The 23548-nt window shown below is 52.8% G+C and overlaps 6 protein-coding genes across 7 annotated transcripts; 3 read left to right on the top strand and 3 right to left on the bottom strand.

The window, feature by feature from the left end:
* Window positions 1–2349: 2349 nt before the first annotated feature.
* On the top strand, window positions 2350–3400 carry LMH87_007853 (uncharacterized protein; the record flags this gene model as incomplete). Its single annotated transcript, XM_056200278.1, has 3 exons — window positions 2350–2903; window positions 3034–3072; window positions 3121–3400. 3 exons carry the CDS (start codon window positions 2350–2352, stop codon window positions 3398–3400), a joined length of 873 nt encoding a protein of 290 aa, XP_056057722.1.
* A 1760-nt stretch (window positions 3401–5160) lies between these two features.
* Window positions 5161–5808, bottom strand: LMH87_007852 (uncharacterized protein; the record flags this gene model as incomplete). The annotated part of the gene is made up of 3 exons (XM_056200265.1): window positions 5161–5573; window positions 5651–5725; window positions 5790–5808. The coding sequence occupies 3 exons, from the start codon at window positions 5806–5808 to the stop codon at window positions 5161–5163; spliced, it is 507 nt and encodes a 168-aa protein (XP_056057721.1).
* A 1311-nt stretch (window positions 5809–7119) lies between these two features.
* On the bottom strand, window positions 7120–9876 carry LMH87_007851 (uncharacterized protein; the record flags this gene model as incomplete). Its single annotated transcript, XM_056200254.1, has 2 exons — window positions 7120–9429; window positions 9487–9876. 2 exons carry the CDS (start codon window positions 9874–9876, stop codon window positions 7120–7122), a joined length of 2700 nt encoding a protein of 899 aa, XP_056057720.1.
* A 3414-nt stretch (window positions 9877–13290) lies between these two features.
* Window positions 13291–15460, bottom strand: LMH87_007850 (uncharacterized protein; the record flags this gene model as incomplete). Of its 2 annotated transcripts, XM_056200242.1 has the most annotated exons (7): window positions 13291–13370; window positions 13441–13464; window positions 14224–14609; window positions 14661–14699; window positions 14924–15062; window positions 15124–15137; window positions 15201–15460. In XM_056200242.1, 7 exons carry the CDS (start codon window positions 15458–15460, stop codon window positions 13291–13293), a joined length of 942 nt encoding a protein of 313 aa, XP_056057718.1. The 2 variants fall into 2 exon arrangements, with proteins under 2 accessions (XP_056057718.1, XP_056057719.1); XM_056200243.1 differs by having other exon boundaries at window positions 14666–15062.
* Window positions 15461–15916: 456 nt separating this feature from the next.
* LMH87_007849 (uncharacterized protein) lies at window positions 15917–17036 on the top strand (the record flags this gene model as incomplete). The annotated part of the gene is made up of 2 exons (XM_056200231.1): window positions 15917–16084; window positions 16140–17036. 2 exons carry the CDS (start codon window positions 15917–15919, stop codon window positions 17034–17036), a joined length of 1065 nt encoding a protein of 354 aa, XP_056057717.1.
* Window positions 17037–18122: 1086 nt separating this feature from the next.
* Window positions 18123–19382, top strand: LMH87_007848 (uncharacterized protein; the record flags this gene model as incomplete). The annotated part of the gene is made up of 1 exon (XM_056200220.1): window positions 18123–19382. One exon carries the CDS (start codon window positions 18123–18125, stop codon window positions 19380–19382), a length of 1260 nt encoding a protein of 419 aa, XP_056057716.1.
* Between the last annotated feature and the right edge of the window lie 4166 nt (window positions 19383–23548).

Genomic DNA, 23548 nt, shown 5'->3' with positions numbered 1-23548 from the left:
TGAACCTTGGAGAAAGTGGGCGTTTGAGAAGAACTGAGGTGGAAAGACGAAAGCCGTTGCGGTGGCTGTGGAAAAAAAAGTTGGAGACTGTCGCGCAATCTTATCGCGCCCGCTCACTACTGTCGGTTGTCGGCGGCCCGGCGCGCCACCAAACGGCACTTACATGAAACGGAAATGTTGATCCTGCCAAAGGGCAGACTTTATTTTCTTATATTTTAAAAGAAGATAGGATGCCAATGCTTGCATTCTTTCGAGTCATTTCTTTCTGTGTGTGGCCATTTGTGTCCCAGTTCTGTAACCTTGTCTCTGGGCGGTACCATGAGAGTGCTTAAATGCTGTGGGAGGACTTGTGTCCAACGACTGCCATTTCATTTTAAGCAGAGCCGTATGCGGTTTGTCGGGTGTACCTTACGAGTAAACGGCGTGTGATTCACACACGATGTATGGAGAGAGCGAAGTAAGCCATCGACGAGAAAATGAGAGCAACGAAATAAAACAAAATTACGACATGAGAAAATGAGTAAAGAACTGAGCAGTGCGAAACAAATGAACAAGTACGGTAGGCTCAAGCAAAAAATTAAAACGTAAAACAAGAGGAAAGGAGCAAAGCCAGACAATGGTAGGGAAGCGACATGGAAACAGCGACGTAAATAGAAACGCAGAGCCAAGACAAGGCCGACGGAACGAGGAAAAAAAGAAGAAGAAAAGAATAGCAGCAACAAACAAACAAGTAAAGCGAACAGACTATTCTGGGTTTGCGTCAAGCTGTAGCATAAGCCGACTAGACGACGAACAGGGCGCTCCATATTGTCGGCTCTGCTCGTGATGACTGGGCCAAATTGGTGCATAATCAAGAATTCATCCGCAGAGAGCAGGACTCGCGGATGTTGAGATCGAAGAGCCCTGCTCCCCGAAGTAGGTTTCTTTTCGTCGCCCCGTACCATATGCGAGAGTCGAACGTTCTCGACACCCATCACTTTGGCCTGTTCACTATACGAGGCTGAGCCCCTGGCTGCCTTTCGGTTTTCCTCAAGATCAAACTTGTCCAGCGGTAGCGGTAGCGGTGCCTTGGCAAGCCAGGCAGCATTACCTGTGATGTATACCCCGTACTTTGACCCATACTCTCCAATAATTATGTAAATCTCGTGGCGATCCTGCGAAATCATCAGCCGTCTCTTTGCGCCACCAGCACATGATTGCAAGAAACCGTCACGTTTGTTGCCGTGGCGCTCTGCGATCCAGCATGCCATGTCCACGGTTTCCTGGCGGAGAATTGCGTCATATCTGTCGGTTTTCATGCACGGCATCGCTTCGCAAATGGCCAAGGGAGCATTGGAGAAATCATCGGGAATTCGGCGACAAAGATAGCCGTCGACTTGGGCCTCCATGAGGTTATTCATTGCTGACTTGAGAAATCCGGCAGTCGTTAGGTATGGCATGGCCCTCAGATGCAGGCCTAACCGCAGCATGACCCAATTGGATAAAGGTGTCTTTTCCGCCACTTCATTTCCTGTTTTCTCACGCATCTTCTCGGCATTCTCCTTTTTGAATTTCTCACACAGTAAGACCCGCGCCGTAGCAATCTCCTTTCGTACCTCCTCGAGCAAGAAAAGCAACGCCGAGTTAGCGTACATTTCATTGACCGAAGGTCAATTAAAATCAGAGCGCTTAACCATGTCGACATTCTCTGTCTATGATGTGTCGTGAGGGCCTGCTTCATCTTCTTTAATTGGATCCACACCCGAAATTGTCATGTTCTCAAATGCTTGCCAAAGATCATCATCACCGTCTACAGCGGTTAGTTCATGATCGAACTTAAGCACTTTGGGCATATATACGGCGCTATCGTTTTTAACATAACGCCGTGCCATGTCCTAGCAGGAGCGTGCAGTGCGAAAGAGCGTGCATTCGATACCGTTAAGCCCATTCGGGACGCATAGCAAGCGATAACAGTCATTATTTGCTCAACATCATTTATTTTGCTGCCGAAATGAATTCTGACGCGGCCACCGAAGTCTCGTGGAGAAGGTGCAGGGTTCTTCACCACTTCGCCGCATCTTTTCACCTCACGTTACTGTACTGGTACTTTAGTTTACCGAGAGTCTTGGGACTGGCACTGGCAGCACATGGATGACCTGTCGAATTTTTCATCCACTTCATCAATCGGGCAACACACACACTCACCAATATTTACTCAATTTTGCAGCTCGCCGGCGTAAAATTTCCAGCGAATAAGCTCGTTTTCCTCCTCCTCAAGGGATTATACCCGGCGGTATCCCGAAGCCCTCGTGGCTGCGCGAGCTCCATAGGCCACCCCGCTACTTTGGTGATGATGAAAACCACCGATTGATGCGACAGCGAATCAACGCGATTGTGTCAAGAGACGGCACATGGGGCTTCGCTGTTGTGCGTGTTAGCTTTGAATACGATGCGCTATTTAAAAATGCTATCCAAATTCTTCACCGCCTCGTCGAGCATCAAAATGAGGGGGACGCGAGAGACAGGGCAGCAGACCAGGCAAGGGCTCTAAAGCAGCCAGGAAACTATGGCCATCCGCCGGTGCCTGTCGATACGGAACCCAACGACGAGTTTCTTTGGCGATTCCGTCTAGATCTGCTCGAGGACCACGCGCTACAAGACGCCAGCGTACAACAGGTGCGGGCGTACTTTAACGATTGGCTGCAGTTCGTCGGGCGACCCTACGACTCCTTGGATACACGGTACCGGGCGTGCATCATGATGGACAAGGAAACTATGGAGCTGCTGGGGCAGCTGCCGCCTGATTTTCCAGAACCGGACAAAGCATACTTTAGAAGTGACTACTGCGTTAAGATGGTCGAGGCTGTGGCTAAACCTGATGAGGCGTATCTAGTGCATCTCTTTGGTGAAGACGGTCTGGTAGAGTACTGGTTTAAGCGCAACTTTTTTGAGCGGCCTATAGAAAACAGTACTGGATATGTGGAGGAAAATGGCAAAAGAGTCCTGTACTACGGATCGATGTGGAAAAGAAAGCCGCGACAGAGAACGTTGCAGGCTCCTGTCGATGCGAGGTCTGTTAAGCCCGGGCCATAAGTAAGCATTAGACATTACTTATACGGCGTTGAGCACTAACCCACTAAGTGCATCAAACTTTAGTGGAGCACGAACACTAGGCGCCGTGTCTTGGGCACAAGTCGCTGCGCATGCCAAAGGCTCTCCGCGATTCCCCGGCCAGTGTCCCAAGACACGTCCGCCACGAAGAACCGACCTACAGTCACAACATATAAGGACCGTACAGTCACAGTCAATCTCAAAGACAACGGGATTATTCAGCGACACCGGACGCGCCCAGAATCATGGACCAAACTGCAAGTCGAGGCAGCAGTACGCGCCGACGCAGCCACCAGGTCGATCACGGTAGTGGCTGCACACCTGTTACAGTCGGGATCGGTCAGGTAGATGCATTCAAAGACAGCGCGTAGTACTTGGTTCTCTATCTAAAAGATGGTCTTAATTACTTCTAATATAGTCAGTTAAGATGACTCCTTGTGGCGAATATCTTCAGCTGTACAGGGACAATTCAGTTGTACAGGGATACGGGTTGCGGCAAAAGGTGCCTTATATTGTGACAACACCAACTCAAGAGCGGCGACGTTCAAGTTATCACCCGTCTAAAAGAAGCGAAACTGCTTACAGAAAACTAAGGGTGGACCAGTAACTTGGGCGAAAATGCGGAACTCGTCGTACCAACCTACGGAGTTATCGTCCACGGCATCCCTACTAAGTCACTCAACGTCAAGGACCAGGAAGCTACGATCCACCAGATGCTAGCGGACAACTACGCAGTCATCCCAAATGCCAAGATTTCCTACATTAGGTGGCTTACAAAAGTAGGCCACCTCAAGCGAGCATCGTCAATCGTAGTTGAATATACAGAACCAGAGATGGCCAAGGCCGTCATCTACGCCGGCATGGTATGGGATGGCCAGATCCATCAATGCCAGCTTTATGACCGCGCCAACCGAGTGAAGCAATACTTTAACTGCTATAATTACGGACATATTAGCACTCAATACAACGCATCCCAAATTTGTGACTATTGCGCCGAGCAACATGAGTCTAAACACTGTATGCGGAAAGGTGTGGACAGTGTGGCTAACAGACAGACCGTCTGACAGACCGTCTGGCAGACTATCTTCAGACCGCAGACCGACCGACCGGCGATTGTCGTCAGACCGACAGACCAGAGCACCTGGTCGGATTGGGTGGTCTGAGTCGGTCTGGGATGAGTACTCGTCTGGGATAGGGTGCTATTGACGGCCGCGCTGACCGCCGCTGATTCAGCGCGCCCCGGGTGCTAGCTCGGGATGTTGTTTGGAGAAGGCTCACCAAGGCTAGCGTTATAGCAGCATTGCCCAGGTTCCTCTCCCGGAGAGGAAAATAAGGCAGTCGGTTTTCCATAAACGTTTAAGCTATAACTGTAGCACATCTTTTAGCGGCTAAATGTAATTTGACGCTGTTTCGTCGCGAGAGTTGGAATTATCGCGCTGCCGTGGCCAGGCCTAGCATCATTCTCGTGGCTGGTGTAAGTCAGTTTTAGGTTGTTGAAACCAGTTAATGGGTCGTCGTTGAGCCTCATTGGCATTTTACGTGGGCAGGTGCTCGAAGCACTTTTACAACAAAGAAATTGTAGAAACTTGTCCTAGCCTTGATATGCATTGAGTAATTGATATCTCTCTGGAGGGTTGACGAAAGCCATCGCATGTGGGATCCCACATCTGCTGTTGCGTGCCATTTACCCAAGCACTGTCTCTACAACTTTGAGTAATAGTTCTACAGGGCCAGCGGTTTTCTTTCGACACCGAAAATCTCTTCGTGCGTGATTTCTACGAGACATCGGTTGTTGTAAGGCGGCTACACCCCTATACCCCATGCTAAGTTTAATAACTGCCCTGTGTCTCGCCACTTTCTTTGCTACGTTAGTCAATCACCGCATCACAAGAAGAGTCGAGGGTTTTGTACTTCTTTCGATTTTATTTTACCGCCATCTAATGTACGACTTCTAGCTTGAATAAGTGATAGAGATAGTGATAGTGGAATGCGCCGACGAAAAAGTGTGCCTAGCAATTTCGTCTGGCCAACCGGCGATGGCGAGCTCCCCGTCAATAGAAACTTTTCGAATTAGCTGGAAATTGTAATATGCGGTGGGCGGCTAGAGCTCTCCTCGCGGAAGTCTTTTGGCGGACTCGTAGGTGGCTGATACTGAGTTGGGCCGACCGGGCTGGAGACCATCCAGCGAAGCATAAGCCAAGCATCCGGAGGAGTTTCAGCCCCCCTCAGTTCGAGAACTCGAGACTGGCGGAGGATCAGCCTCCCGATTTTCGCATCGAAATATGCCTGCGTAATGCGAGCTACCTGTTTGCCAAATTGAGTGCAGACTAGGATCAACTTGGTATGATGATTGGTGAAACAGGCTTGCTGGTACTGGAACTCTATCATCTTGACTGTAGCCTCGACTTCAGATTTTGTAGCGATACCTTCCCCTGGAATGGACGAGTCAAGCATGACGCAGACGGCATGCGGCTTATCAGCCGCTGGAACGGCAAAATATGCCCAGGTTCCTCTATACGGGTAGTTTACCTCATCCACCGTGTCGTAGTAGTATTCTCACCGAGGTAGCTCGAGACGAATGGCTTCTTTGATATGCTCTCGATCGCAACTCCAACGCGTTCTTCCATCGTGGCGGCTAGACTGCGGTCAGCATTCTGTTATATTAGATGAACGGGCATAAAGGGCAGATTGAAGCTCACACGGCCGGCTCCCATACATTTCCCTCAACGCTCTCAAGGGTCAAAAGACGAGCTCTAAACCAGTCTGATCTGAAGAGTGCGACTTCCAACAGCAACAAATTCTCTACGCGCCACCGAGTCAAGTCCAGCCACTCCCTATCATCCCAGCCGCTGTCCGATTCCGACTCAAGAATCACCAGCGTCCAATCGCAGGGGCTGAAGAATTGCAAAGAATCGCCGCTCTGCTGCGGCGCGTTCAGGCCGTCAACATCCAGAGGCGCGCCTCGAGCGATGCCCACGAATTCCGAGCTGCTCGTCCGGGATAGTGGTTTCTCTGTCCTCGCGCAGAATGCCGTATAATTTGGTAAGGCAATCCAGTTGTGAACGCTCTAGCACGAGACGCTGCGCGGCACCCGCGTTCGGATCCAAATTGTTCCCAGTGCACGACATTTGAACAGCAGGGGTTTTCAGAGCAAGCCCAGGAAGATGCTCTCGATGTTGTGATGAGATTGTGGGTAGGTAGGCGTGAGCTGGAGTGCGAGTAAGAGATAGAATGTAGATGCAAAATGCATGTTGCCCCTGTTGCTGGCCTGGATCTATATTGGTGTTTGGTGGTTGTTTGCTTGCCCGTCTGACGTCGATATGGCGTGTCGTCCGAGCAACGAAGGTGTCACGACCTGCGAGCTAGGTAAGACGCGGGATCAGAAGTAGGAAACGGGTGATAGACGGGTGTACTACATAACATCTTGCATCGCTTGCAATCAGTACCCAGGTACTCAATTCCACCTACATTTCTCCTTCACGGGCCTCGTCAGGCAGGCGAGTGGAGCACGCAGCATCGGCACAGGCGCCAGCTGCCATTCCGCCGCCACCAACAGGGCCGATCATATTTTACGTTTGTCTAACTTCTTATGAAGGCTTATCAATTAGACCGATATATACCACGCATCTTTCAAGGCAAGTGAGGTGGAATTAATATCAATTCATCCGACTTTCTCAAACACATAGAACAAAAGATTATCAAGCCGTTGGTAAGTGCAATAGATACAACATATAGAAATTTCAAAGGAACGCCAGGCCACAGGACCCATCAACTGAAAGCAAAAGACCTGATAACTGTCAAGCGCAGAAATAAGAGAATGGCTCAAAAACTCGCCTGCCAAGTACATATAGCCAATTGGCTACATATACACCCAATAACAATCTCAACGCAAGAGGATATATAGTAACCCGTCATCATGACGCGACAAGAGGACTTGTTCGAGAGAACAAGACAGAATGATACAATGAAAAACACAAAAAGAACTATCCAAACCTGTCATTTTCCATAGCCGATACTTTATATACGTGCTTAGCGAGTGCCACCAAGGGCGCTGATGCGGGCACCAGACGGCCTGTGCAGAAGAGAGTCGCTGTGTTTGGCGACGACGCCATTCTCGTTGGCGCCAGCAGCGCTGTCGCTGCGGTTCTCCTCGTAGTCCTCCGCCTCGTCCTCGACAATCTTGGTGGGCACGTCCTCGCGCTGGTGGTAGTACTGAGCGCTGTTGCGCTCGGGCGTTGTCGTCGACGAGACAAACGACATGGCGGTGCTGCTGCGGTTGGGCACCAGGTCGGGCGTCGGGGGGATGCTGGACGGGCGGCCGGAGCGGCGGCGCAGTCTCTCCTCACCAACCTCGGAGGTGGCGGCAGAGTGGCTGTCGTCGTCGCTCTGAGCGGCACCGGACAGGTTGCTGTGGCGGCGCGAAGGCGTCTCGGCATCTTGCGCCATGTGTAGGCTCTCGACAGCAGCCTGGCACTGATCGGCAATGTTGCGAACAATGTGCGCAATCGCGTCCGTCTTGTCCTTGAGGTGACGGTCCGCGACATCGGCAAAGCTGGCAGCGGAGAGTCTCTTGGCGCTGCGAGACAGTCTAAGAGACTGAGTCTGCTCCATAGTCATGCCTTCGGTGCTCTCCTCCTCTTCGCCGGGCACGTCGTCGTAGAAGCCCTCCTCAATCTCCTTGACAAGTTCGTCGGGCTTGGTCAGCGACTGGATCAGGTGCTCCATGTGATGGCTTTGACCACCGATGAGGCTGCGAAGATGCAGAACAACACGGCGAGCCTCATCACGTTGGCGCATGAGAGTGCTGCTAGTGTGTTGCAGCTGTGAAAGCTCCTTCTTGTTCTTCTTGCGCTCACGCTCGAGCTCCTCAGCAATCTCTTGCTGGAGAACAAGAGCCTCAAGAGCATCATCGCGCTGCTTCTCGGTGCCGCTGAGGCGGGTGGACATGCGGGCGTTGTCCTCCTTCTGTTGGTCAATGAGACCGCCGAGACGACGGTTCTCGCGCTTGTGTGTCTCAATCTTGACCTTGAGATCCTGCGTCTCCTTGGTGAGTTGCTCGGCAAAAGCCTGGAACTTGAGGAACTGTTGCTTCCAGCTCTCAAGCTCCTCGACGAGGTAGTTGTTGCGCTTGTTAACCTTGTTAAGCTCAGTGTCCATGCGGCCCTTCAGGTTGATGAAGTCCTGCCAAGCCTCCTGGGCATCACGAGAGTACTGGTTGCGCTCTCGTACAATTTCGTTGAGGTGGCGCATAGAGACCTTGGTCATCAGCGGCTTCTTGACGGATCCGCCAAAGACCGCTTTGATGCCGGTGTTGCGTCCGAGCTTCTCACAGACGTGGTCCATGACAGCCATGACAGAGTCCTGGTTCCACCACTCGGGATCTTGGATGGATTCGACCTCTCCGCGCATGACAATAATCTGGCCAGCAGGGACAAGCTTGCCACCGCCGTAAGCGGAACGAAGGTGGTGTGGTACACCAGCAGGGACAACATCGCCGTTGAGCGCCTGGGTCAGGCGAGTCACGAACTTATTGCGCTGGCCAGGAGTGAGAGCGGTAGGGGGGCTAGAAGTAAGAACAAAATTGCGGTCTAAGTCTACGACGAGGGCGTCGTTGGGTGCATTGAAGAGTGATCGGCACTCAGCAGTCACACCGAGGATGTAAGGGCCGGGCTCCTGGACAAGCTCACTAGCATGGCGTGCATGTACAACAGGAACGTACAGACCACTCCACTCATAGACTCGCACACAATATCGGACCGTCTCAGCCGCAACAGTGAGCATGGCAGGGTAGTGACTGACGAAAATGACGCGGCGGGTAGGGGAAATCGCAGCCTCAATGACACCGACAATGTTGGGAATGGACAGGCAGTTGAAGAGCGGCCACATGGCGAAGTTCTGGAATCCAGTGGGCGACGAAGGAAACTGGTAGCAGAGCGCGTAGTCTTTCATGTCAATACGGACGAGATCGTTGAGGCGCGGCGCGGGGAAGCTGAGAATGCGAGAGACTTCCTCGGCGTGGAAGAGGTTCGTCGCCTTGTTCCAATGAATCCACATGCCACGGAGGTAATCGCCGAGGAGGTTGTACAGAGGGTATCGGGAGAGGAAAGAAAGACAGTACGGGATCCAGTACGTCTCGTCCGGATTGTCGTAGAAGTCAGACTCTGTTCGCTTGCGAAGGTCACGGATTGTCTCGGCTCGTTTCTCATCGGCCCGTGACCACACACGCAGGCAAATACCGTAGAGGGTCTGGGAAGAATCCTGCTGCAGAACGAAAGAATGGTGAGAGCAGTGAGGCTGGTTACGGCCAGTGCAAATCTCGACGTCGTGAGGGAAACAGGCCTAAGCAGGCGCGGTTAGCGACAGTTTCACCCAAGATTGCGACTTTCATGTACGAACCCTCATAGCGGCGTGAAGAGCTCTGGCAATTTCGTTGTCCTGCTCCAGGCGAGGACTGCTTCCTAGAATCTCTGGCAGCCAGAATTGGCTAACAGCACCTTTCATGTGGCCAATTTTGCCCTGAACAGGCGCGGGGGCCCGGACCCATTGCGACGGCTCGCGGCCGACACCACACACGAGGTAGGCATGCGTGAGAGTCTTGGGAGTACGTTGTTGGGGCTTGGCGTTGAAGCTCGAGGGAATTGGCTGGGTAATGCGCGAATGCAGCGAGGACGTTCGGCTGGGGATGAGCATCGTGTCGCCGTTTTGGTCGCGAGTCAACGGGCGGCCCTCACGCTCGCCGGTGCGCGGGCGCGTGAAGCTAGGATGAGCGCTGAGAGATGGAGGCATGATGAATGAGTAAAGCTCTGCTTCGCTCAAGACTCTCGATGCCTAGACTAGTCGGTCGAAGAAAAAAAATGGAAGGACGTTTGAAACCAATTTTTATCTAGCCATCGACACCTAGGTGGGAAAGGCAAGTGAGAGGAAGGGCGAGGCGGTGGCACGGTTGATATTAGGACTAGAAGTGGACTGGTCAGGGGGGCCAACAAGATGACAATGCCGTGCCACCATGTACAACAGTACCAGTATCGAGAAGTACCTACAGGTACAAGTATGATTACAGGTAAAGCGAGGATGCTTGCGAGCGGGACCTGCAGAAGCTGCTGCAGTAGGCGGGAGATCCGGGTCTCAACCTTGTCCATGTTCACATCAGGGGCTCTCGGCAGGGAGCATGGGCCGCCTGGACTCATGACTAGCCTGTTGGTGGACAAGTGGACGACGCCGGAAGAGCAGCGGCAGCCCGGGAGAAGAGAGAGCTTCAGGAGCCGTCCCCAGACACTTGACACCCCAGCAGGGTACCGCCGCCAACGCGGAGCCCGTCGACCATTGTGGGTGAGGATTTGCAGAGTCCAGTGCCCTGCGGTGCCGGTGGTGGAGCTTGACGGGAGCGTTAGCAGCTTGATTTGGAGCGATTCTTCGTTTCAGCCCATGGGTGACCCCTGTTGCCTTTGCCCGGTAACGACGGGCTTTGGTCTGTTCTTTAATTGCATCAACTAGAGTTTTATCGAGCCCCTAACCAGCTGGTAGATCGCGACAGCAGCACTCAACACAGGCTCCCAGATAACGGAGAGCGCTGAGGAGGCCCTGGCAATTCGGCAAAGACAGACTCGTCTGTACCGGTGTACCAGTACAACGCTCTCTGTCAGGTCTCCATTGCACCAAGCCGCTAGTCACTCTGGTAGAGCGGCGCGTGTGGCGCCGCGCAGGGGCCCCCTGGACAGAGACCAAAATTGAACTCGGCAGGCTGCAGGCGTGCTGGTCTTTCAAGTCCTCCTCTTCGGCAGGGCGTTGGACAAAGGAAATTGTTCGTCAATGTGCGCTAGGTCGGTGGAGAAAGCGGACGAACAGACGGAACCTGGCTGGAACATTGTATCAGCCAAAGCAAAAAGTGACAGGTACTCTCCGCACTAGGAGAGAAGGAAGAAGGAAGAAAAGAAAAGACTGACAGCGGATGCTGGGGCGAAAGAAAACAATCATCGCAGGAAACAGGCGGCAGGAATCAGATTACTGGCCGCGCTGAAGCGTGGGGTTCTGTCTCGGCCCCCTACAGATGACCCTTCTCCTTGCAGTCTCGTGTCGACTTTTTGTCTTTTCTCGTGTTATAGGTTGATCTTTCAGAATGTAGTTGCGGAGAGCAATGGCGAAGTATCGCTCAAAGGCTGTTGGTGATGATGAAGCTCGTCCGTTTGTCAAGCTTGCCAGTCTGCTAGCTGCCGGCGCCCTACCACTCACTACCAAGGAGCCTCCGCCAGGCAAAGCAGGGAGCGAGCCCCCGCGAGTCCGTACAGCCTAGCAATATGTGCTCTTGCAATTTTTATTATAGCCTGCATGCGCAATCTATTTCAAACTCGGATTATCTGCTGCGCATCTGCTTCTCATCTGCCGATACACTCAGTTACTCTGCACGACGAACAAGCTTATAAGTACCAAATGCTAAATGCTCTCAATGTACTGGTAGGGCGGCAGCGTTGGTCCAGCCACTCCGTTTGCTGGAGCTCTGCCATCTTTCCTGACAAACCCTCGGGCACAACGCATTGCGCTCATATCTAATGATTCTTCCGGGACCTGTCATCCTTGCCATCAAGCATGATGATGTGCTGCTCGTTATCGTGGCCCGCCTCAGGTACGACGTTGGCATCCATGACCACTGAACTAATGCGGCTGATGGTCCGTCAATAGTCTGCTCCCTCACCTGAACAAGTGCGCATTCTGTGTCGCAAGCCTAGCCTAGTTAACATCTTTGGTCAAAAGATGATCCGGTTTCATCAAGTTGTCAACACATCGCAAGTTGCCACAGCCATGTCAATTTGCAAGCGTTGGCGTGTCTGAAAAGGGAGCTGCGGGAACAATCCTGCGGACCATCCAACCATCGTATCAAGGCCGCGCTCCGCCACAATTTTTTACCGACAAATGCAAAGCAAAACGTCCGACCACAGCGCATGAATTTGACGGCGATCAGCCAATAGCGGTGCCGAGCCACTCAACCCGCAGAGACGGGCAGCCTGCCTGCGCAACTTCGCAACCAACCGTGTTTTCTCTGGAACGGCTCTGTCGACTCCAGTCGCGCTGCCCCTGGACCAGGGGCTTGAGATGACTAGCGCCCTTTTATCCCAGCTTAGCTCTCCCGGATCCCAGCAAGTCCAGTGGCCCAATCGCTAGTCTCGCTACCATGCCATGTGCCGCCTGCGGCCCGGCTCGTTTCATACCGCATTGTTAGGCATGGTCTCTCATCAACGAGACGAAAGCTGTCAATTGATATTTCAAGAGTCCAAACGCTCATCGCGACTCTCGATACGATGCGCTGCGCGGGGCGTTCTAGAGTGCCCTTGTTGGTGCGTGCTGCTTATCTCCGAGCCCATCAGCCCGTGCCCCTGTGGTCGATGCTTTCTATCAGTAAATTGACAGCTTGCTTGTCCGTCGCGCCATGGCCGCCGGGCGCTCTACCCGCCAGCAAAACAGCCACCGGGCAAAGTTATCAGCAAGCCCCTCTCTCCTCTGTTCGATGGGTTATCAATTACCAGTCGCGTCGTGCCAGTATGTCCAGCTGCAGTCTCCGAGAGTGGCTGCATGCTTCTAATAATTCTCGAACGATGATCACCTCCGAAAAACAGGCTCGGCGAAAGCCTGTCTTCCCGTACCCGCAAGTCGCCCATCATGCAAGCGTGGCAAAAAGGGTCCGAGCCACAGGCCAACGAGAATCGAGCTGCAAGCCACCATCACCTTTTAGGCGGCATCACTCTCTAATTTGCTTTTGACGTGCAGTAGTGTGCATATGCGACGCCCTGCTGCATTGCATCAAAGAAGACCGGCGCAAGTACTTGTCGAGATTGGTTGCGCTACCAGTAGTAAAATGCCCCCCAAGAAGGACCCTTCGCCAGTCGACCTTTAGTGGCATTCGTCATCAAGTGTCCACTGCGTTCTTGACTGAACGCCTCTCGCAGTGGCCGTACTTTTGCTTCTTTGCGTGGCCGTCTAGTCTGAGGACTGCGCGCGGTGGTCTCAAATCGTGGCGAGCGCTGAATCATTTGTCTGATTCTCACCAGCATCCGCCTCCCAAGACGGCCAACTGGAGCGGAGGATTGCAAAATGCTCGCTCGCTCACCAAGTTCTCGTCGCAAACCTGCCCGTGCCTGCCAACTGTCTCGGCCAGATGCCACGCGAGTTGCAGTCCCAGACTGATCGGGGTCTCTTTGCTTTTTATGTCTACTCTTCCTGTCTCGCCACAGAACTCAGCCATATTTGTTTCGCCAAGTTTGCAACACTTTTCTTTTGCTTGTTTGAATCTTTGTCTCTTATTAGCTCCGCCATTCAAGAGCCACACGTCATGGTGGTGTGGTTTGTGCCAATACTCGCCGGGTCTTTTCAGTGGCACATCCCCTGCTCGTTCAACATCTGTGTTTAGCAATGCGCTATTCCGCTATGACACGGACCGCACAGCCAAAGGACGAATATCAAGCGCAGGAAGATGTTCTTATAAACATGCGTAAGCTTGCCAGAGTTTGTACAAACTAGTTGGGTTTGATGGTTCCGTGCTCTTTAATTTTTATTTGCTGAGGATGTCTCGCTGCCCCGCGGTCTCCCTGCAGGTATAAGACATGTTAGCCCCTCAGCCGTGCAGGTGAGCAAGTGAGGAACCAAACAAAGACAACCAGCCACCAGCTTGACAGACAAACAGATAGCGTCGCGGGAAACTGGGGTGGTAACGGGGCCTGTGGGGTAATCGGGCATATCAATACAGTTGCATGCGGCTGTTTGATACATCGTGAGTGACGAAGCTCGATCATGACCCAGTAGCAGTTGCTTCTTTGGGGGGCTGGCTATCTTCTCACGCTACCTTTCTATACATGTGCTATGTACGTACTGTTTACGACCCTAAATCCAATCGATCGGGCGGAAAAGGTTGGCCTGGTCTCGCCGAAAGTACAATGGTCCTCATTGCATGCGCTCTTGCCAGCATATCCTGGTCCCGGCTCATTGTCTTCTCCAAGATTGAGTACGGGTCATCCCAGCCCCTGTCTCGCATTGCATCAATGGCTCTTTTCAGCCGGGCAATGTACCATTGGTGTGCTTCCGATCCTTCTTCCGCAGCAACGGCGCCCAGAATCAGCGAGCAAGACGTAAGGTCCATGTACATACATGACCTTCCAGGCAGCTCCGATAGTGCTTCCTTCAACTGGGCTGCCAATTCTGTTGCTCGTCCTATCGGTTGCGGCGGGCAGGTCATGTTGAGTATCAACTCCATCGCCTTTGCAGTGGACCGAACAAATGGGTTTTGATGCGTTCGCAAGACGTGGCACTTGATCGACACACGAAGCCAAGCCTCTGAAGCGCGCAGCGGTACTTTGTTCGCCTGTGCTACCGAATCCGGGCTCTGGTTTCGAAGCTGGCGCAAGTACGCTACATCTTTTGCCATGGAAGCTATCGTCAACACTGCTTGGTTGCTGCTGCTGTCCAGTGTCAACTCGCGAATAATGTCTGAATGAAACACCCGAGGGAATCCGAAGACCTCATTGGGGCCGTCTCTACAGAAAACGAGTCAGTTCCTGTTTAAATACCAGAAGTAAAGAACTTGCCTTACAGCACCATCAGGTCGTCGAATGTAGCTGAGAGTCCTTTAATCCCACGCTGCCGTCGCGCTTGAACGGCCCCAGTGATGCCGCGGATATGCATCTGCCAGTTTTGTTCAGTCCCCAAAAGTCTTTCGCTTACCGCCATAGTCAATGCAGCCCCGAGAAAGCCGTCCGTGTGCAATTGGTGGTTTTTAATTCGGTCAATCATCATATCCACTGCTTTTTCACGATGCTTTTGGGCCCTGCTTTTCAAGTTACTGGCGCACCAGTAATTCATGGCTGCCGCCATCGTGGCCTCGAGGAAAGCCGGCTCGGAGGCGAGCATTTCTCGCCACGATGCATACTCCAAGTCAGCACCACCTCCACCATCATGTCCGCTCAGAATAATGGACCAGAATTCTTCCACTTTGAAAGGTCAGTACCTCCACTCACTAATCTCTTGTAGTAGTAGGCATCGCAGACTTACATATCTCTGCGGACCTGTGTGGATCTGAGTGTGATATGGCTTTTGACAAAACGATTGCTAGCTCTTTCGCAGTGTACTTGTGACAGGGTGCCAGTGGTATAGAGACGTTGGATATGGCACCGTTTGCCGAAGCTTGCGTCTCACCTCTATTCTTTACAGCTGCTTTGCGCTTTGCCTGAAACTTTTGCTTTGTAGTTCCACTATGGCCGCGATCTTGGGCCTGTGCTCGATCCGCTCTCCGTTGGGCGAAGACAACCCTCGTGACATGCCCGCGAACTTTTTTGGCGGCGGACGGTGACTGCCCAGCGCCGGTCGACGTTACAAATGTAAAGCTCATCAGAGAACCGAATGCCTCATTTAGGTTGTTCAGCTTTTGCATAAGGACGAACCCAAGTGAGCGGGAAGTGCTTGGAACTCGGGAGGCCAAGCAGATTGGCGAATTCGTCAGCATCCGGCCTTACCGGATTAGGCAATTGAGTTTGCATTTCCAATCGCAGCGCGGAGCTGCTACCAATCAGACAAGCTTACCGCCACAGGGGCGGGGTCTGTACCAATGCTGCTCATTAAGGGTTCTATACTGAGTTACCCGAAGAGGACTGACAGTTCACTCGAGGTTGATATTCGTCTAGGGGGTGAGTATTCAAGATGTTTGGTCATTAGGAACACGCCTGCTAGGTGAGAATATAAGTATCTCCAGATTCCTCTATGTGTGAACCGAAAAGGCAGGCACTTCACAATTACTTCATCTTCTGATCAGTCTGTTCCATCTAATAGGCAATCGGCACATACTATCATGGCTAGACAATGGATCTTGACTGGCCAAGAGGGCTTTGAAAAGTCACTCGAGTTCCATGAAAACGTCAAAATCACCCCTTCCAACGAACTCGGCCCGAAAGAATGCCTTGTTCGTTTGCACTCTGCGAGCCTAAACTATCGCGAACTCGTCATTGCCGGGCCTATCGTAGGCAATCCTTTGGTCTCAATCTCGGGTTCTAGTATGCTAACAAATTGCATAGGGTGTCAACGGTCCGATTACACCTCCCGTCGTCCCTGCTTGCGACGGAGCCGGAACCGTCGAGGCCGTTGGTGCATCCGTCAGCGAATTTAAAGCAGGCGACAGAGTCATCGTTCACCAAAGCCCAGATCTTGCCAAGAGAGAGGGGAACGATGCTCGCCCTAGCCTTCGCGATGCTCTCAGCGCCCTTGGTCAAGTCCCCGACGGCACTCTCCGCACGCACGCGGTCTTCAAGGAAGCTGGACTTGTCCGCGCTCCAGAGTCCCTGGACTGGCTTGAAGCTGGCACTCTAACTTGTACTTGGCTCACTGCATGGAACTTGCTCTTTGGCGTCAAAGGCCAAGAGATCAGACCAGGTTCCTGGGTCTTGGTGCAGGGGACGGCTGGCGTCAGCATTGCCGTTCTGCAGCTCGCCGTCGCGGCGGGCGCCACAGTCGTCGCGACCACCTCGAGCGAAGCAAAGGGCGCAAGACTGGTGAAGCTGGGTGCGACTCGCGTGGTCAACTATCGCACAACTGTTGCATGGGGAGCCGAAGCACGAAAGTGCACTCCCGGGGGCCGAGGTTTCGACGTTGTAGCTGACATTGGTGGCAACGAGACGCTGCCGCAGTCGCTTGCTGCTGTCCGCGTCGACGGCCAGGTCGTTGTTGTCGGAGGTGTTGGCGAGCCGAATGCCCAGCCGGTGCCTGCCTTTTCCGCGCTGCTTCATACATGCATTCTCCGCGGTATCCTGGGTGGCAGCAGGAATGACCTGATGGCTGCCGTGGATTTTATCGATGCGAAGGGTATCCGGCCGGCGGTGGATGGTGTGGTGTTTGAGCTGGCCGAGGCCAAGAATGCGTACCGACGATTGAAGGAGAAGAAGCACTTCGCCAAGATACTGATTCGCATCGACTAGTTGTTTGATTTGGCCATAGCCACGGCCAAAATGAACTTGATAGTCTCCTGATATGTCGGACAATAACCGTGGTATTGAACTTTAAGTTTCACTTACTGCATGCCAATTGCTAGCTCCTTGATCTTCTTCAGTACCTCATCTATAGCGGCCGAACCGCTAATTTGCCTATCAGCATCGATGTCCAAGCAATACAGCACCACGTTGCGGTACTTTGTTCCCATCACAGCCGGCAACCGCTCGACGACTAGTCTCTTGAGAAAGTCCCTCACAATCCCACTAACAATGCCAACCTCTGATTAATTTTTAAGCCTCGCAACCCCCGTAGTCGCGAACGGTCTCCATAGCCTTAACTCGAGCAGCACGACGTCAAGGCTGTAAGGGTCGTGGTTCATCATATACCGCTGTTCGGGCTGAAGGCGACGAGGCTGTGGGTGCCACGGGGGATGCATGCACAGCTGTCCTGATGCACTTTGGAGCGGATCTGGAAGCGCGCAACTCTCAACGCGAGACAGCTCTTGTACAGGCGGTGCCAGAAGGTAATTATCGAACGGCAGACTTTCTGGTGAGAATAAGCGCAGGTGCTTGGTCGAGGGACGATGATGGCAATGTGTCGCTACTGTCTATCGAGTCCGAGGAGGCTCGGAAGTGGTGCGTAGAACATGGGCTAACGGCGACTTAGGATGGGATGCGGCGAGGCTATAGACGCTATTTTGCTACACAGTTCGAGGACGCCGTTCTGCAACGCAATGGACGACGAAGATTGCCCTGCTGGCCTGGCGGCGCCAAGTCGGCCCCCAGCGCCCGATCTCCAAATGCATCCTTTCCGCTTCCGTGCCGCCGCAGGCCATGCTGCCACTGGTTTCAACCGGCTGAAAGCAGGAAACAGGAAGAAATAAATCGCGGCAGTCGAGTTTTGTCTCTCGAAGCGTTCGGACGGCTGGTAGATGCCGAAATGACAGACGCCACAGCCGCTAGAGCTGCAGAGTACACCAACGGGCGCATTCAATTACAATAGTTCCGAACGAGTGAGTCACGGCCAACGAAACGAGGCTGGACTTATCTCATTACAATTCGTTCATCCAATGAATGGTAGTGGAGCTACGATTCGTCTATCAAATAAATGACAGTGAACATGCTGCCAGTAAAGTCCCTTCCCTTACATTTGTTTCCAAGTTTCCTCCGTCTTCCCTAACTACCGTTATTTTTTTCAATTACATCTCCCTGTTGGTGCCCGACTTCTGCCAGTGCTCAACAATGGCCCCGTCTAGCATCTTGGCCAAGGCCCTCCAGCCCGGCGACACAATCGCCTTCGTCTCCCTCTCCGCGCGCCTCAATGACATATTCCCTGACGCACTCGCGCGCGCCACCTCTCTCTTTCAGAGTCACGGCTACAAAGTCCGTGTACTCTTCACATCCCGGCAAGACCCTGACGTGCAATGCGGTATTGCCGATCGACTCAGCGAGCTCCGTGAGGCAATGCTCGACCCAGATATTGCCGCCGTCGTCTGCACCATTGGCGGCGAGACCTTCACAGAGCTGCTGCCCGCGCTCGTGGCGGACGCGGCGCTGCACGCGCATGTCCGGGCGAATCCAAAAGTCGTCGTCGGATATTCTGACAACACAGGACTGCATTGGCTCCTGCATGCCCTAACTGGACTGCGCACATTCTACGGGCCGACGGCGATCCCAGAACTAGGCACCGCTGATGTCCGAGACGACCAGGAGTCGCCGCTGACGTTTTGCGTCAATGCGCTCTTGAATGCTGTCACAAAAGCCGAGCCTCTTGGTAAGATATCGCGGTCACAGGTGTATGCACCAGAGCATCCCGCATTCTTTCAAGGCCCGACCTCTGTCGAGGTGCAAAAGGTAGCGCCATCACCTGCGTGGCAGTGGCTTCGTCCAGGCAAGGCTCAAGGAAGGCTGTTTGGAGGCCTACTAGGCGCCGTAGTCCGCTTAAATGGAGTGCATGCGATTGCTCCCGATTGGTGCGACCGCATTGTATTCCTGGAGACGGCTGTAAGTGAAGCCGACGATCTTGGGGCTGTGCGCACCGCCTTTGCCGATTTGATTGCACAAGGCGTATTCGACGCGGCGGCTGGCCTGGTCGTCGGGCGGCCATTTGGCTATGACTCGAAAGAGGCGAGGGAGGAATATGCACAAGTTATTACAAGCCTCTTGTGCGACGCTCACCATGGGCCGCTTGCCGGCAACCGATTTCCTATATTGTTCAATGTGGACATTGGGCACACGACCCCGATGGTCACTCTACCTATCGGTGCACTGGCGGTGCTGGACTCGGAAACCGACGAATTTGCGATATTGGAGGCCGGGGTAGAGAGCGGGTAAAGTATACAGCGTCTGGATACTGTTTGCCTTTGTGCGGACTGCTTGAACACAAGTGGGGGTGTATAAAATTGGATATATATATCAGTCTTGCGTCCGTTCTCTACAATGTTTTTCAGCGATGGCCATGTACTTATTACTTATTGTGCATGAATGCCTGTGAAATGCCATTGTAGCATACCGCACACTCGTGCGCTCAGCATCGTGGCGGCGGGCTTAGTAGGACGCCTGCATCTGCAGCTGACAGCAAAGAGGGATGCTCAGCCTCGAGGCGAGGCCTCAACAACTGTGTCATCCATCTACTGAGTTCAAATATATCTAAAAACCTCCCAGCATGCACGGCATACCCGATCAAATTGATTGGCGATTTCGGCGTGGACAAACAAATGGAAGCTGCGGGTTTGGCGTTGGCCATCGCGGGGCTCGCCGGACAAGCCATCTCGGGGATCACGACGCTCAAGGCTTTCTTCGCAGCCATGCGCAACCCAAACTCTCTACTTTGAATTCCGAGTTGGATTCCTTGACATCGATTTTGCTCGGGGTCCAGCAAATTCTGCGGCAAGCACGACGGGATGACGGACACGCCCAGCGTGATCAGCGGCATGCAGCATCTCAAGTGGCATCAACCGTCGCCGACTGCCTATCCGAGAAAGAAGCTGCACCATCCACGACTAATGAAGCAAGTGCTAATTCAGCGCTAAAGCATACTGCACTCACGGCGCTCGACAAGCGCATGGCACTGTGCGCAAAAGAGGTCGTGACCTGGAATACAGCTTCCAACGGACTCAACATTGGTGTCTGGTCTGACATGCGGACATCTGCCCGCAAAATAAAAATTGCGACGAGTAAAGATCTCTTCGAAGAGATTTCCACCAGGATTACTTCTCATAGACAAGCGATTGGAAACTCACTATCTAGCTTGATCTTGTGGGTGACTTACCCCAAGCACCTTTCGGAAGACCAATTCGTGCTGACAAAAACTGCCATAGCTAGCGCCGCTGCTGAAGAAAATCTATCGTTGAGACCGTATAGCTGACGACGCTGTCGTGGAGGAGATCTGGTACAAAAGTACCGAGCTCATCCCCCTTGGAGTAAGATCTCGCTGGTTCTCCCAGATACTGTCGGCTGATTCGTTGTCTGGTCGAGTTGACCGGTGAATGTTGCGTTGCTTTCTCATGTCACACAACTTCAGGACTTTATTTCGAACTTTTTCGGCTCCGATACAACGCTTTGCGCAATCTTGGGGAGATTGGTCGATTGAAGTACTTCGCCACTGTGAAAGCGCCAAGGTCAGCTTCCTCGAGCACCCAGTCACTGACCCATCAAACCGTGCTGTGAAACAGTCGTGATCATACAGCTTCACTACCCAGTACCAAGGGCAGCATCGCACGGCCGGCCGCAGTCGGAGCTGAAAGCGAAGCCCATACATGTATCCATCAAAGCTGCAGCTCACGATTTAAAACTTGGCGACAGATGAAACGCCATCTGTAAGATGTGCACAGATTAGAGCTTGAGTCGCGAAAAGTTCTTCACAATGGGGGGCCAACCACCAAACACCGCTGCGAGCGCATCAACCCTCTCACCGGAGAGCCATGTGGAGTTGTATTTTCTCGTGCGTATGACCTTACACGCCATTAATATACAGTTCACAATACAGCAAATTTGAAGGTCAAGTGTGAACTTTGCACGGAGGAGCGGACATTTTCCAGGCTTAATGCGCTGAACAGGCACTACAGAGTGTGCCGCCCCAAGGCTGAAATACCACAGGGAAGTAAAAGTGCAGATGCTACAACAAAGACCCGTGGATGTTTCTTCTTATTTTTTCTTTTTTTTTTTTCTTTTGTTGATATTCGAAGCAGTGGTCAGATACTACCGGGTGCGTCATTCTGACGACAAGGTCACCGAGCGCCTAGTTGAGAGCAGCAAGCGAAAGCTACCACAGACTGCAGAAAATCGTTATCGGGTCAATCATAGACCAGTCTGCGTGGCTAGTCGTAATGAAGATGTGGCTCGACTGTACCTTGCCAGGCTAGAGCCCTGATCGTGGAGAGCCCCGCGAGACCCTTTCTCAATAGATCAGCGCAGCCATCTTTCAGCCGCACATCACCGCCCAAAGAGGCGGAATAAACCAAGTCTTGTATCGTCAGTCTAGCCAAAGATCTTAGCTGGGTGGCTTGTTATGATCATGTCGTGTCCTCGTAAGGGCTCCCTCCAATCGGGCTCGGGGACACGATGGCATCCGGCCGGTGGCAGGGTCTGCGCCGTGACGACAGCCAAGTCTTCCGCTGCCTCTTCTCTCTGCAGTCACGTAAAAGCACCTTTCGGGGAATATTTGCAAGGATATAAGCTGGCTACAGGCAAGTGCAAGTTGGATGTCACGGAAAGCAGGGGTCTGTCCCGAAAGCGAATCTTCTGGTACTAGTGACAGAGGCTTGCATAGAGGCGGAGGAGACGTTGCGTGCAACACCAGCTTTGCAAATAATAAGAGGCTTACATGGACGAGCTGGCCATCGTGTCGCAGCGCCATAGGCAGAATAGGTCGGGGTGTTACATTGAGGAGACGCACTTGATCGACCCAGGATTGTATGCAGACATGTATCTAGTAGAACATGGTGGTGGTGTGCTCCCTCGGCCATCTAGTGAAAATAAGACGGCAATTAGTGGTGTACATCACAATCGTGTTCTCGCGTTGCTCTTTGCTTAGCATGAGCAGCTATCGCGCCACCGATTGTTGTGACGGGCAAGTAGTTCATCCGAGGTACGTCGCATCCAGCACCGGAAGACAGATTGCCGCTGTCAGCCCTGCAAATCGAGGCCAATTGCGTTGAACAAGGCAAACAGGCTATATGCCCAAATCGGCTGCGACAAAGAGGCTAGGCGGGGTTGCGAAGGAGGGGAAATCAAGCGGTAGGAGGGATCTACCCGTTCAGCTGACAGAAGTTGTTGGCAGAGCGCCTGAGGAAGACGATCATTGGACAATTGAGTTCAACAAAATCTTGTGAGGGTGGTTTGCCACATGCACATTGAGCCCTGAATTTTGGAACCCTGGAAAGATAACGGCGCGTGCTTTCTGGACCCCTCTGGATGTCACTGATTGACGTGTCGCATAAGAGAAAACAGCCCACCATCCGACAGATCTGAGGAAGAGCATGTGCTTGACGCCCCTCTTTCCCTTGAGTCAGTGGAAGAGAGAATTAGGGCTAATAGATGAAATGTCGATGGAGAATTTGTCGACATTTTCTTTTCTTTGCGTTTGCATGCAAAACATGAAGACCAGGATACAGCGATTCTGACATGTGAAGGTGGGTGGACATGGTACAGCGAACCAGGATGATCCACAGTAAATTAGGTGAGCCCGATTTAGATTTGCCAGGCGAGGCGACATTTTGATGGATGGGATGGCATGATGGATCCTCGGAAGCAGTCTCCGTGAGCGACGGGTACTGAAAATTTGACGCCTGGCCTGATTGAAACCCGGTTGCACTGTCACTTGACGTTTGAGCAAGGGAGAGTCTGTGTTGGACAGGGGTAAAAGGATCCGGTCGCCGAAGCTGGCATGCGACGCCATAGGCCCATAGCCAAGCCTTTTTGACAGCAAAAGAAAAACTTGCAATGCCCGAGATGCAAGACTCCGCGGCTAGGGCCGGACTTTTTCGTTTGGCGCGTTTTGTTGCCTCGTTGGAATAGGCATTTCACCATGCGTGCAGGCTAGACCCAACTTTTCTTTCTCGTGCTCATTTCGGCCGGCCGATACCATCTCGGCGCGCCAGTGGGCTCCGACCGGGTGGCGTTTTTCGAAAATAATTGGCCGATTTTTTTAAGAAACAAAAAAGGCTCATGGGTGTCGTACGTAATTACTAGTCACGCCCCGTAGGAGCGCCGACTGTGGCGATCAAATTGGGCGGCGAGCGCTCATGCTCAACTAGGACTGGCTTGGCTGTGCAGCTTCGGCTCGGAGCATTCGTGCATGGCAGGATGGCAGGACCACGATGGCAAACATGTGGTGAGCAATTTCGCCATGTTGAAACCAGGCTGGACATGCCCATGTTGACGTTCCGGTTGCTTTTCGTAAACAGAGTTCATGCTAGCAGTCATTAGCTCGAGCTTACCTGTCAACTGTGCCTGCCGAATGCAACACGGGGTAATCGACTTCGCTGCTTTGCGACGAA

Source organism: Akanthomyces muscarius, assembly GCF_028009165.1.
Source record: "Akanthomyces muscarius strain Ve6 chromosome Unknown contig_15, whole genome shotgun sequence".
Taxonomy (NCBI): domain Eukaryota; kingdom Fungi; phylum Ascomycota; class Sordariomycetes; order Hypocreales; family Cordycipitaceae; genus Akanthomyces; species Akanthomyces muscarius.
This window is presented reverse-complemented; position numbering and strand designations above follow the sequence as displayed.